Below are 14,493 nucleotides of genomic sequence, written 5' to 3' on the forward strand. Positions count from 1 at the left end.
AGGCCCGCGTACCGAAAGAAAAAAAAAAAAAAAAAAAAAAAAACCTGTGTATTTATTGAGCAGGGATGCCAGTATCAAATGTTCTTGAACAAACCACCATCAACAACAAAACTCCAGGTGATTAAAGTTGTGATAACAAACTAAGAGATTTGGATATTGAGAGAATGCTAAGAAACTCAGATGACCTTGTTAACCTTTCCTTCTCCACTACCTTCAGATGTACAGTATCAATGGCTTTCCTTAATATGGTTAAAGGCTCTTAAGTTAGTAAAAACTTCTTATAAGAAAAACTGTAAATACAATTTTAAGATCAAGATACTTTTAAAAATGGAGAATACAAGGATTACACCACAAATTCTCCATTAAATAAATAAAAACTCCAAATAACTGTCCCAATTCTTTTTGCTACTGGTATTTTAAAAAATTAATATTTTGAGATGGAAAGGTTGTTTCGTGATAATAAAATTTACATATAAATAAAGCATATCGTTACAGGACCAATCTGTAACTTGCCAAGGAGGTGTGGACCAGGTCTCATGAGGCCTTCTTCCGTGAGATCAGAGATCCCCCCACCAAATAACATTCATCTGAAATTTGTTTTCATTTCCTTTCACTTATGTACTATAAATAATCCAGTGTATTTTGTTTCAGTATAACAAGGGGGAATCTGAATTGGTAAATCTTTGGCAATTCAGTCTATCTTACATAGTATCTCTAACAGAGGAGAAAAGGTTTGCTTTATTCAATTAAATTAACCAGATTCCATTTTCGATTGAATAATAAAATAGAAACTTTATTACATTTTGCAGATCTTTTAAAATATGAAAAATGAGGGGCAAGAAGTTTTAAAAACCAGTTTTACAGATGTACATGCTAACATAACATTCTACAATTCCATGCTGCATCTGTATAAAATACATTATAAAAAAGACATAATTTGCATATATAAAAAGAATGAAAGCATCAGATTTCTGTGGTCTAACAGTGCAATATGCACATACTTGGAAGAAAAATACTGATTTCCTGAGCAACTTTGTAATTCAAAATAAGAATGATTCCCATCATAATGTACCATTTAAATACAGACTCCTAAAAACTACACCTTTACTCTGTAATACTTTGACTGGATCTTTGTTTCACGATATTTCTAAAACTCTAACTGTATCCTTCATATTCCCAAGTAGGTAATTTTAGTAGTAGATACTTTAAAAATAACTAATAACTAAATAGTGGTTCATTTAAAGAACTCTTCAGGCCACTGAACAAGTAAGTAGTGTCCAGAAAAAGATAAGCTTTAAAAAACAAAAAGTCTTTGGAGAAATTAATTTAACATTACTGTCTTCTAATTCTTAACGTGGCCACCAGGCTCTATAACTGATCTTAATATATCTTTTGGGGACACGAATCATAATTTTCTAGGAATACGATGGCAAAAAATATTTAATTTAAACGGCATCCATTAGTTTGAAACAATCTTAACCATTTGTACCCAGACTTTAAGGAAGAATCTGCCCTTTTTAAAAATAGGTTTTTCTTCACTTGCAACTCCAACTTTTTAAGTGAACCAAATGCAATGATTCACAGTTCCGTTACTTTTATATCTGCACGTATGTGTGTGTGTGTATATATCTTCTAATGTAAAGCCTCAAAGTAAATTCGAATAAGGGTTTCAACACAAAAGCCACAATATCAAATAACTTTTCTTGTTTTATTAAGTTTTACAAAGTAATCTGCATTTGTTACAAATTTTGATGTATTAGTACTTTTTAAAAGCTAAAATTATTCTGAATCTATTAAATGCTTAGGAAATTTTTCCTTTACAAATGACACTTAAGGATTAGAATCTAGAATTCTATATATATAACACAGAATTCTATATATGTTATACATATATATAGAATTATATATAATTCAAATTATATTCAATTAAGTAAAAAAAATATATTGGGTTGGCCAAAAAGTTCCCTCTGGTTTTTCTGTAAAATGTTATGGAAAAACCCGAACAAACGTTTTGGCCAACCCAATGTAATTCAAATATATGGACAAAGGAAACTGCCTGTGTCATAAGGATATGTTATACTGCCTTCAAGGAATAGGACACTCTGCAAGACAGAAAAGGTTTTTAATCAAGTACATGGTATACCTCATTACTTTTTAAAAAGTTACTTATTTTATAAATCAGACTTCTCTATCACAATTTCAAAGTACCGCTAAAAAAAAGGAATCCCTGACTCCGTAATTTCATCAATTTGATGTAAACAAAGTTCTTCAAAGGACATCTAGCCCATTCTACCCTAAAATAATCTGTATTTTCTTTCTTGAAACTTGATTTTCAGCAGGCTTAATAAATACAATGTAAACTAAGTTAACACTGAGCATAAATTAGAAAGATCATACTTTTCTCACGATGCCCAAAGCACATTAAAACAATTTTTTAAATCTTAAACTAATAGAGTTAACTCAAAAAATCAATTTGCTACAAACTTCCATATTAACACTTTTTGGTAATTGTCTAAGGCCCTCTAATATATGCAAGGGCTTTAATGTTTGACATCTTTGTCCTTTCTATGATACACTGCTCCTAAAAGTACATTAAACCTCATTAAGCATATATATTTATTCACCCCACTTTGTATCAAGACTGAAGTTTGAAGTATAAAATGACTGGTCAAAAATCTGAAACATTAAAAGTTAGGAAATAATGCCCAGAAAATGAGGTGGTATAATATATCTCAAGGTACATACTTTATTATACACAAACAGGCAAGCCAGACTCCACCAAATGAATCATTTTGATAGCATTTTAAAAACACATACTTTTAATAAATGATGGAATCAATATGCAAATGCTTATTTAGCCAGACTCTGACCCACAACAGATCTTAAAAGTGGCACTCTTTTGACCAATCCATATACACCTTTGGCCTCTCTTCCCCGATTTGATGCTCTAGTTCAGGGAAAAAAGAGCTAAGTTGAACATTTTCTCTCTGAAAAACAGAGGTTAAGTGATCAACATACAAAGCAATTTGTCTGTTTTTGCTAATGCAAAAGGTCTCTTTACCCTTGCTTTTCTGCAACAGACCTCAGAGAGAGACAACGAAAATGTTATGATCCCATTAACTTGTGCCTGACAGTGAAGGTGGAGACAAATTTATATAGTCTATGTTATGAATCCTATCGGACCATCTGAAATAATGCTTAATTTTAATTCTAAAAATTATACTAGTTTACATAAAGTATTATAAGGCATTAAATGTAATTAAGGCATGTTATTACATGTAACACAGCAACAACTTATCACAGTATGTAAGGAAATATTTCCTAATTAATACTAATCTGTACATGTATAACACTTTTCATCAAAGAACAACAAAAGTGCTTTCAAATATCAGAGGCAAATATAATCACTTAAAAACAGAAGCAGAGGCAGCATTCTTTCAGAGACAAAGATAACTTTTAGGTCCTGACATAATCCAGTGTTCTAGTGACCAAATGGCAACTTCCCAACAGTAACACATTAATTTGGGGGCTTAAAAATAATAATATATCTCAGCTTCTATTACAGACATTATACATGTCTTTCCCCTTTCTGTTCTACTTATGTTTTCATAGCATATGTACTAAATCTGGGGTTTTTTTTAAGTTTCGAAATGAAATTTTAAGTCCTATCAAATAATTTTAGAATCAGACTTTTCTGCAACTAAATATTTTGATGGTTAGTAATAAATTTTCTTCAGTTGTAGACATCTGATGCTATCATTATTCTGCTTAATGAATTTACTATTAATAACCTCAAACCAAAAACAATTGCCTAAAAAATAAAATTTGAACATAACCAGTCTTGAATAAGAAAAATGCATTTTCCAGGAACTTCCGAGACACATATTTAAATTTACTTCTGCTTTAAGCATTGATAGAACAGATATTCAGATTTACTGCTTTCAGTATCAACAACTAGCAACTGTAGGGATTTTATACTCAATCCATTTGTAAATGGTTCCAAAACACAAACAAACAAAAAAAGATGAAAAACAAAGCATCTTCAATCTCCCTAAATTCTGCCTTTGAAGTGGTTATTTAATATAACTGATTCACCCACCAAATTCCAGATACACATGTGATCGCTAACACTGTAACTGAACTAACTGCTACGTTTTGTGTTGAGCAGCAGGTAACTGAGAATATTGACTATAAAGCTTATGGTCATCTTGTGGGACAAAGGGTATTCCTTTCGTTGGAGCAATTTCATTTTCCGTTTCTCTCTGCTGTGATGGGGGTGTGACTCCTGAATGCAAATGTGAAGAATCCACTGTTGAATGGTGACTAACATCCACTTTAGCTAAAATTTCATAATACAGCAAATAAAATACTGGCGTTATTATACCTACTATCAACATTATCACTACAGCTGTCCACCACCCTATTCCCCAGTCAGCTCCATAATAAGGATCCTTACGTTGAATGTTTTTGTTATCAGGTTCAAAACGTACTTGTTGTGCTGTCAAGGCAGACACCACCTCATTAAGGTTCTCTCTTTTGGTGTCTGTACATTTTACTATTTGTTCTATGTCTCGGTCTACTTCTTTTAAAAAGCTACCAGCTGACTCACTGGAAGAAGGAAAATCATTAGCTGACAAAACTTCCTGTTGTTCTGAAAGGTATTGAACAGATGAAGGACGTGAAGTCTGTCTTCCTTTTGGAGGATAAAGTGTTTCAGTCAATGAACTAAACTTTTTTACTGGAATTTTGATAGACCTAAGGGCAAAAAAGTCTTGATCACTGATGAGATTGTTAACCCTCTTGATATCTGCTACCTGTAAAGGAAAAAGCAAAAGCAAAATTCAACTAAATTCTAAATCAAAATAGAAGTAGTAATATTCATTCATCCCAGTTACTTTTGGAGGGAAAAAAATTGAGTTTAATTATTGGAAGTAGTAAGTTATCACATCCAGAGAGGATTTTATATTATTTGTGGATAACAGTTCTATACCATTCTTGATCTACCAGTCTTAAGAAATCACCAATTACATTCTATAATCACCCACATATTATCAATATTAACACTAATTCTAGCTATTTAAGTAGATTTTAGGATCTTTTGGTATTTCTCTTTCTATATCATACACAAATATCATACTTCTGCTGCCTGTAAACAATTTGTGAAGGAAGGATTACAGATACTTATGTTCTTTCTTCTAATGTGGCGATTAGAGTATAAGCAAATGTCAACTTACCCAACTAAAAGTACCATATTTTATCAAAACCAAGATGCAATCCACTCTAAGATGTGCCATTATTTTATGTATCATTAAGGTAAAAAAAAAAACCCACCAAATATTGAAGACGCCACCATTCTAACTTCAAAGATGTTAAAGTGTGTAAAAAAATACACCTTAAAATTGATAAAATATGATAATTTGTCTCCTTCACTTGTCCCCTGAAGCCATTTTTCCCCAAACCTCTTGGTGTAAATGCATTATTCAGCTATCCCCCAGATCAGCCATTTTTATAAGCTTTCCTTATATATTTTATATAGTCCTCAACCTGTCTACATGTTCTCTCCACCTGCCATTGTAAGGGGAGCAGGAGAGTGTTTCTCAGGTTACCAGTTACTATGCCAGGCTCTCCAACTGCCTTGAAGTTATTAATCCATCATTTCCATCAATGCTGTAAACCAAGCACTGATCATTTATCACCTGATTGATATCAGAGAGGTAAAGTGAGTCTAGGATAAAACTTAAGATTTCTGGCTTGGCCAACTCGATGGATAATGATGTCACTCACTGAGATTATGGAACACTGTAGAGGGATAAAAGAGAATGAACACAGATTTCACACATGTTGACTTTGAGGTGCTTGAAATGTGCCAAGTGGAAGATGTCCAAAGGCAGTTATAAATGTATGCCTGAAATTCAGAAGAATGATCTCAGCTAGAGATATAGATTTGTGGATTACCAGCAAAAATGGTAATTGAAGTCACGAGTAGATTCACTAGAAAAAGTCTAGGAGAAAAGGGTAACATAGGAAAGATCCTTTAGGAATGCCAACATTTGAGGGGTATGCCGAGTTAAGAGAAATCCACAAAGGAGATTAAGAAACAGTGCCCAGGAAAGCACTATATGATGGTGGTTAAAAGCACAGACTATCTGGGTTTGAAGCATGGTCCTGACACTTTCTAGCTGTATGATTTGGGGCAAGTTGTCTAACCTGTCTGCAAATCAGTTTCACATATGTAAAATGACAGTAATAATACTACCTACCACATAGGGTTACTGTGAAGATTAATGTATTAAAATGTCCAAAGAACACCTACAGTAGTGACACACAGTATGTTATGTAAATGTTAGCTGTTATTAAATTTTAATAGTGGGAAAGTCAGAAACCTGCAGAAACCTGGTTGTCAAACAGGGTTTTTAAGAGGTAGTAGTGACCTGGATTAACTGCATATTACTGATGAATAATGAGAGTTCTTATTGGAAAAATCAATTCCTTTGAAGTGTATGTGTGGGAGGAAAAGGGAGAGAGGACTGAACAGTAACTTGGAGATGAGAGTGTAATGTTAAAGGGTGCTTTGTCACTTTACTACCTTGAGACTCTTTTAAGGCAAATGAAGATTCACTGACAAACCCCAAAGCCTGATCCTATTCTCTTTGAATGCTCTTTTGCCTGGTATTGTATATTCTGACTAATAACTACTCAATAATCTTTCTGAACCAGGTTTCCAAGGTTTAGCTTCTACCTCGGTTATCTCTCTAAATATCCCTATAATATTTTCTCTGTTATGCTAACTTCCTTGGTTACATTTAGGATTCCAAATGTAACCTTGAGTTTTTTGTTCCTCTTATCACTGTTTTATAACAGGCATATTTTTAATAATTCCTAAGGCTGAATATTTATAAGTGGAATATAGCACTAATTACCATATTTTTAAATGATAAACCCTTTAGTAAGGTTAATCTTTTTTTTGCTAGTTGAGCTCTGTCAAAAGGGAGCACTGCTTAACTCCCTATCTCTGCTATATCAATTTTCCCATTATTGTGGCCAATGCCATCTTTTCCCTAACATTCAGCTAACCGCCTTTCATCACTCTTCATTTTAATTAAGGAAACAGCGGATACACCCTGTGATTTCCCCAATATACTTTCTATTGGCTTCTTCTCTTCTTTACTATAAATATTTTAGCCTAAGCCCTAATCATATTCATTGGATCATCTTCCAGTAACGTCTTTCTTGGATTCTCTCTAATTCACCAGCAGGTTCCTGCCCCCCCCACCCCATCTGCAGCACTCTTGTTAAAATCTTACGATGATGTTCTCTTACTATATATCAAACTTTCCCTCAGTTATCTTAAAGCACTTCATCCTAGTCTGTGTCACTCATTTCTGAAACAGCTATTAAACTTCCTCCGTTGTCCGCCTTATTTCCTCCTTGAAATCTCCACATCACTGTCATGCCTGAAATACTTTCTCCTTCTCACTCCATTGGAAATATGACCTATTTTTAATCATTCAGATGGCACTTCAAATTTCTCTTTTTCTAAGAAAATTTTCTAGGCTCATTAAAAGAAAACTAATGTCTTTCTCTAATAAAGCTGCTGGACCACACTCTTCTCTTGGATCTTCACCTTGATATTTTCAGTCTTGCCCCTAATTTTAAAGTCTTGATTACTTTCCATTATCATCCTTCTAAAGCACATTCTATAATTTATTTCTCAGTGGTCTTATTTCTCTACAGAACACATATTAACAATTTTATTTGCATTAAAGAATGAAATCAGATATTTTCTGATTTAACAATAAATAATGTTGCCATATATGAACAAGTCGCAAAAAAAAACCCAAACCCAGCTTCTCTTACCTCATCAAGAAATGCATTTCCATAAAATATTTATTAAACATTTAAATTAAAATTTATAATTTTTTTTGATCAATCGTGAATAATTGCAATAATTATTCAGGAAAAATAATACATAGAACCTCATGGTCATCAGAGACTTTAAAATTAATTTAAACATATATATATAAATTTATCAATATATATGTATTTCTATTGCAGAGAACTATGACAGGTAATCAATAAAAGGTTTTCAAGATAAAAATATTTTATACTATGAAAGATTTTGGGGGGGATGAAAATATTAATCAAGGAGAAAAAATTTTAAATATATAAAAAAATTTAAAATATAAAATTTCATGCTACTAAAAATGAGCTCATATATATATATTTTAAATGAATAATTTTAGGTAGCAAATTCTAGTGGCATTTAGGATTCCATGCATATATTTAAAGAGTATTCTAATAGTCTTGTTTTTAAATATCAATATTGACAACATTCTGGAAATTAAATCCTTTAAAACTACTTTAAGTCAGGATGTATTTAAGATGTTCACTTTAAAAGGTGCAAGGAGGTACACAGTATATACATTTCAAAATTCTTTTGGGAGCATGAGAATAAAAAGTTTGCAAACGAAAGATATCAACAGTTTCCATATCAATGTGTTTACATGAAAATAGATTCCATGCTATGGATACAAGATGGACATGACACAGACATTAAATGGATTTAAACAGAGTTTAATACCTAGTAAAATAAAAAATATACCTTTCATCTATAAATCCCACTTTTGAGAATCTATTTCACAGAAATAAGGTACCAGTTGTGATGATATTCACTGCACAATGCAAAACATGGAGAAAATCCTATCAATGAGTAAAAGAACAACTTAATAATTATGGTACATCCATACTATGCAACATTATATAGCTACATAAAATAGTGAGTTAGATCTATAAGGCTATGAGGGATATGGTATACTAAGAAATGAAAAAGTCAAAGGCAACTTGCAGAGTAATAGGTATAATATAAACCAATTTTTAAAACACAAAAATCACTATACACATATATATCTCCCCCCAAAAAAAGGTATGGAAAGAAATACACCAACGTGTGTTATCTCAGGAAATTGGGTCAGGAAAAAACCTTTCCTTATATATTTCTACATTCCCTTACAACTTGAATAAGGAGAAAAATAAACACATTTGAGTGTTTTTCAATCTGAAAATAAAATTATGATTTAGAAATAAACAGAAATTCAGGTATTCACTTAAAAATTTAAAAAGTTAACATCCACCAACATGATACTGATTTCTGTGAAAAGACAAAAAAGTGGGGGGGGGGGCGGGAATACAAGATAAAAGGGCACAGTATTTCAGTTTTGTGCTATGAACAAATAATTTACTTGGGGCTGCATTATGCAAAATCAAATTAAAACTTACCGTACAACAGTATTGAAGGGCTATTGCATTTAAAGTGTCTCCTTCCTGTATATCTTTTGTTAATACTATAATGTCATCAAGTCTATCTTTTGATGTACTTCTTCGGATTTTTTCTTTTCCTCTGGATCGAAGCTCATACACTTCAGCATCCTCCTCCAACATATCATTGTCTGTACAATTTCCAAATGCATGTACTTGACCACTTGAATGAACTCCTGGAAGAGGAAAACTACGATTCTGATGCCTCCCTGCCATAATGTCAAAATCTGGTAGGGAAAGAAGGCAGAGAAAACTTTGGAATGTAGCTGATCCATTTGACTAATTTACATGAATCTTATATTCAGGACACTTTATCTTTTGTTTTTTAAAGAATGGTTTTAGGTTCCAGTTTTATAGTTGTTGAAGTACAATGAATGTATTTGGCAATGGAGACAATGGGATGGGAGGAAGAAGTAATCCATTCTTATAGACCATATATCACAAAACATGGTGATGATTACATTTTAACAAGGGCAAATTGCTATATATTTTTAGGTCAAAAAATTAAGTTTCCCCATTCTGAGTATGTGAAGAAAATTACAGAAATAATTTTGTATTATGTCTTAAAAACGTGTGATCATATATACAATTTACAGATTTGACAGAATCAAAGTATATGTTTATATGTACACACACAACACTTTTATGAACCCCAAACTTTCTGAGTTGTTCTGCATTTTAAGTTCCATGGGATTGAACTGTCTTTTGAACTCCCCACCTACTTCCCTGGATCACGCTGATTTCAGTATTTTTATTTAGTATAGTATGTGCCTTCTATACAGGTCAGTATTTTGCTCTCAACCAGGGATTTTTCTTCCCTGGTAGCTTTTCACCAAACTTTAACTTACCAAAGTCCTCATGAAACTCAATTTATGGTCTATAAAGATTGTAAACAGATTATAAGTTCTACATTCATTTCTACTTCAGAAAAGACATCTTAAGACCGAGATGAGAGCTGACCTAAGTGTACTCACTCTCAACTCACCTTCATCAAGTTAATCTATCCTCATTAAAAAAGAATAAGCGGGAGAAGTTCTCCGATGGGAAGGGCACTGGGTGCTACATGTTCCGAATGGATGACTTTGATGTGGGGATGCCACGATGCATGGCAATGCTGCCCGTGTCATCAACCACTCCTGTGAGCCCAACTGTTTCTCTCAAGTCACCCACGTGGAGGGCCAGAAGCCCATCATCATCTTCACCTACCCTGCACTGCACCCTGCATGGTGAGGAGCTCACCTATGACTAAAAGTGCACCACTGATGATGCCAGCAACAAGCTGCCCTGCAACCGTGGCGCCAAGTGCTGCTGAAGCTGTGGCTACCTGCCACAGCCCCTGCTGCCAGCCTGCCCCTAGCCTGGGGACTCCCTCATCCCTCCCAGAGCATCTCACCCCACCCTCATGTTCAGGGTGGATGTGGGCATGCAGGTGGTAAGGGCCCTGCCTCCACCCTTCCAGTCCGCCCACCCAGCGATCACCCCCTTCCTGCCCTGGGGGCCCAGAACAGATACTGTACAAAGGTTTCTAAATCCCTTCTTACCTATATTAAGAGGGTAGGATCCCAGGTGGAAATCAGATCCCTGCCCCCATAAAGTCTGTCAATGTTAAAAACAAAATACAAGAACATAAAAAACTATTACCACATTCACAGTTTTAGCTTCATATTAATTGTTCACATAAGAAAGGATAGTAGATTATTCTCAATTATTGTGAAAGATGGAGAGTAGAGAGGTCGTAAGAGGAATTTGGGGAGATAAAATACTTAAGGCTTAATGATGTGGCTCAGATATGAAGAGAAGAAATTAGTTAAGGATCACACCAAGACTTCTGATCTGCATCCCTGAGTAAATGGTGGTGCCATTCTCTAAGATCTGGAACACTGGAAAAAGAGCTTGGTGGGGGCAGGGGGCTTGGTGACTTTGTAAATTCCGTTAAGACAACCAAAAAGAATGTCAAGTAGTCAAATAGGCTATCTAGTCAAATTCAGAAAGGTCTGGGTGATATAATTTCATGACTCATCTGCACATAGGTGGAAACTGAAGCTGTGTAGATGAGATTACAGAGAGACAGAGAGACAGAGAGAGGGAGGGAGGAAGAGAGGGCGCGCGCGCAGAATAAGAGGGTCCAAGACTGACCCTTGAAGAACTGCTACATTTAGTACCTAGACGAAGGAAAATCAGACTGCAAAGACGAAAAGAAGTGTTCAGAGGAGGAGGAAACCAAGAAAATGTTGTGCCATAGAAGCCAAGACTAAATGATGTATCAAAGGCAGTTGTGAATACTATGGACAAGTACCAGGTGAAAAAGAAAAAAATCGAAAAAGACCAACTCCAAAAGTCTGAATTTGTAATATACATGACAATAGATTACACACTCTCAATGTCGGGACATACTTTAAAATTTGGGGAACTATTTCATATCATTGAATAGAACCCTTGAAAACCAGTTTGACTCTGCTCTATGGCAACACTGTAATGCTTCAAAAACTCAAAGGTTTCTATTCAGATAACATAAATAACTAATAGCTATATATTAAGTTGATAATTTCACCTGTTCCCCCAAGAGCTACATTATTTATTACCATGAACTGGAATTCCTAACTCAACAGCCACCAAACTAAAGAAAGCTACCACATTTTACATCTTAAAAGCAGTTTTAAAGTCACACCTATTCCTTCAAGGAATTCTAACAAGTGACAACTCCAACAAGCTTAAAGATTAAACTTGTTTTAATACCATAATAAATTAAGGATGCTTTATTTTTATTCTGTTCTCAAAAAAGTTGAAAGAGTATCTCACCTTCATCTAAAACAGATAATAATTTCCACTTATTTTACAGTCTTTCCTGTCTTTAATGTAGGGAATGTCTGTGAATCCTGTGGATTCCTAGGCAAAATTTTATACATATTTACATTTTTCTGGGGATAATATTTATTGTTTTCATATTCTCAAAAAGTTTAAAAAGTTATGAACCACTTAATATACAGCAATTTACCCATGGCTATACTGACTCAGTTATGCTGCCCTTTAGACGTTTTTCCCGATAATTTGGTCTTAGAACCCCAAACTGGCTTAGTACAGCTGAAATTCACTGAGCAATGCCCCAAAGCCATTTTAGATACTTATATCAACGTCTTTCCATGATATATTGCTAAATAATATTTAAAGACTAGAACGTCATCTGTTTCACGATCTCTTCACTCCGCTTGGAATGAAACGCAGCCAGTAGAATACCACAAACTGTGTAGTCTGTTTCTGAATAATCAAAAATTGGTTGTGTCCCTAATTGACGCGAAAAGGTAGACTCTGGCCCAGGCATACAATTATCTGAGCCAAGTATATAGAAATTAGAAAGTACCCAGTATTCAAGTCATCTGGTTCAATTCTCTTCACCTGTCATAATTCTCTTAAGGCAGGGAAAAAAAAAAAGCACAAATACCCCCTTCAGAAAACTGAAACAAGCCTGCATGCTACATAGATGACAAGACTAACACAGTGGATACCGTGTTGAAGCACTCATCAGCTCACTTTGTGACTGAAAATGATTCCCCAAACGCTTTCGTGCTGCATAAATGCTGCTGGGTGTTTCGCTTTGACATTCCTTAAGCAGAGAGCAATAAAAGGGCCACAGGTCACAATCCAGTTCAGCACTGGGACAGTATCACAGGGACTGTACCTGCCAGGGCCAATTCAGTTTCTAAAAACTTAACTTCCCTCCTCCTCCTTTCCACACGTCTTGTTTTTTCTTTCCCTGTTACCCCCTGCGAGAATTAAATCTCAGATCTCTATCTTACACCATCACACTTGGACGATGTGGACGAGATGCTGTCAACGAATATTCTCAACAGAGACACGAAGTTGTAGGAGAAATGTAGTGTGTCTAGGTGGGAAATGCGCTGCTCCGGGATTGGAGCAAGTAGGAGTCCTTCCTCTGAGCCTCAGATTCCCCGACAGTGTAACAAGGGGCTTTGGTGGAGCTGCTCTCGAAGGTCTCCCCTGCCTCGGAGTCTCTTCCACGCGGGCTGGGGTCCAAGCCCCAACCAGGTGCCTCGCCACATCTGCGGCCGCGGGGTCCGCGCCGCCTCCAGCGAGGGTGCAGCTGGGGCCCAACCCCGCCGGCCGGGACCCGGCCACCCCCGACCTCTCACCGCCATCTTTACCTGTCCCGTTAGCAGGCGGGACTCAACGAGGAGACGGCTACCAAGTCTGCCGCCGCCGCCGGGGAGGCCGTCCCGGTCCAGTTCATGGCCGAGGCTCCGTTTTTGGCTGCCCCAGTCGACCGTCACCGCCGCCGCCAACGTCTCGTCCTTTCGTGCCGTGCGCCGCCGCCACGTCCGCAAACCTGCCGTGCGTCATCGCGTCAAGTGGGCGGAGGTGGGAAGGGACCTGGAGGAGGCGGAGGCCGGGGCGCGAGGGCGAGCCTAGAACCTGGGGCTCCCCAACCACAGGCCTACGCGGGCGCGCAGGCGCAGAGATTCCGCCGCAGCCTAGGAGTAGGGTCCAGTTCCAGCCCCGCCCTTGACTCCTCCCCTTAGGCCCCGCCCCTTCATCCCCAGTACGTAATAGGTCCAGGGCCAAGGCCCGGGGCTAACCCGGCGGCCCGGGGCGACCTTCCGGCTGCGCTTTTGTCCTTCGTTAGCACAGCGCTGGCAAAGGCTGGCAAGAAAACACTGAGCGGGGAGGTGCTGGGGATTTGTCGGCGGCTGTTGTGTATTTCCTCTTGCTCTGCATCTGGAGTTTTCTGTGTGATGGTGAAGGACTCGCCAAAGCTATCGACATCCATGTTTTAGATTGTTCTGTGCTTCTAACTCTTCCTGCTGAATCCTCTAGACTCCTGCAGAAAAGACAAAGTGCTGGAGAAAAAACCCTTGGGCGGCGGGAGACAGTTGTTTCAGCCTTTGTGCTTTTAGGTGAGGAAAGTGAGCCACCTAGAGTTAGACCCCGGGAAGTAATTGCCCTCGAGCCCTGGTTCCAGGCTTCCTATTCTCAATGAGACAAGGCTGTCTACAAGTTATAACTTAATTTATTTTGTTTTGAAAATTAACTGAAAGTCTATCAGTTTTGGAGTCAATAATATATTAGTTTGTAAAATGACAAATTCATGACCTCATATATGATTCTTCTCAGAAATTTACTGAATGAGTATGATAATGTGTTTGAATTTATGTAAATGAGTGT

At 36.5% G+C, this 14,493-nt stretch overlaps 1 protein-coding gene across 2 annotated transcripts; it reads right to left on the minus strand.

Moving 5' to 3' along the window:
- Positions 1–778: 778 nt before the first annotated feature.
- On the minus strand, positions 779–13,755 carry LYSMD3 (LysM domain containing 3). 2 transcript variants are annotated; one of them, XM_081233037.1, is made up of 4 exons: positions 13,476–13,755; positions 10,857–10,911; positions 9,277–9,542; positions 779–4,814 (listed from the first exon to the last, which is right to left on the minus strand). In XM_081233037.1, the coding sequence occupies exons 3-4, from the start codon at positions 9,529–9,531 to the stop codon at positions 4,149–4,151; spliced, it is 921 nt and encodes a 306-aa protein (XP_081089163.1). In that variant the 5' UTR covers positions 9,532–9,542; positions 10,857–10,911; positions 13,476–13,755; the 3' UTR covers positions 779–4,148. The 2 variants fall into 2 exon arrangements, with proteins under 2 accessions (XP_081089163.1, XP_081089162.1); XM_081233036.1 differs by lacking the exon at positions 10,857–10,911 and having other exon boundaries at positions 13,476–13,748.
- Between the last annotated feature and the right edge of the window lie 738 nt (positions 13,756–14,493).

Source organism: Mesoplodon bidens, assembly GCF_964165515.1.
Source record: "Mesoplodon bidens genome assembly, chromosome: 4".
Lineage (NCBI taxonomy): Eukaryota > Metazoa > Chordata > Mammalia > Artiodactyla > Ziphiidae > Mesoplodon > Mesoplodon bidens.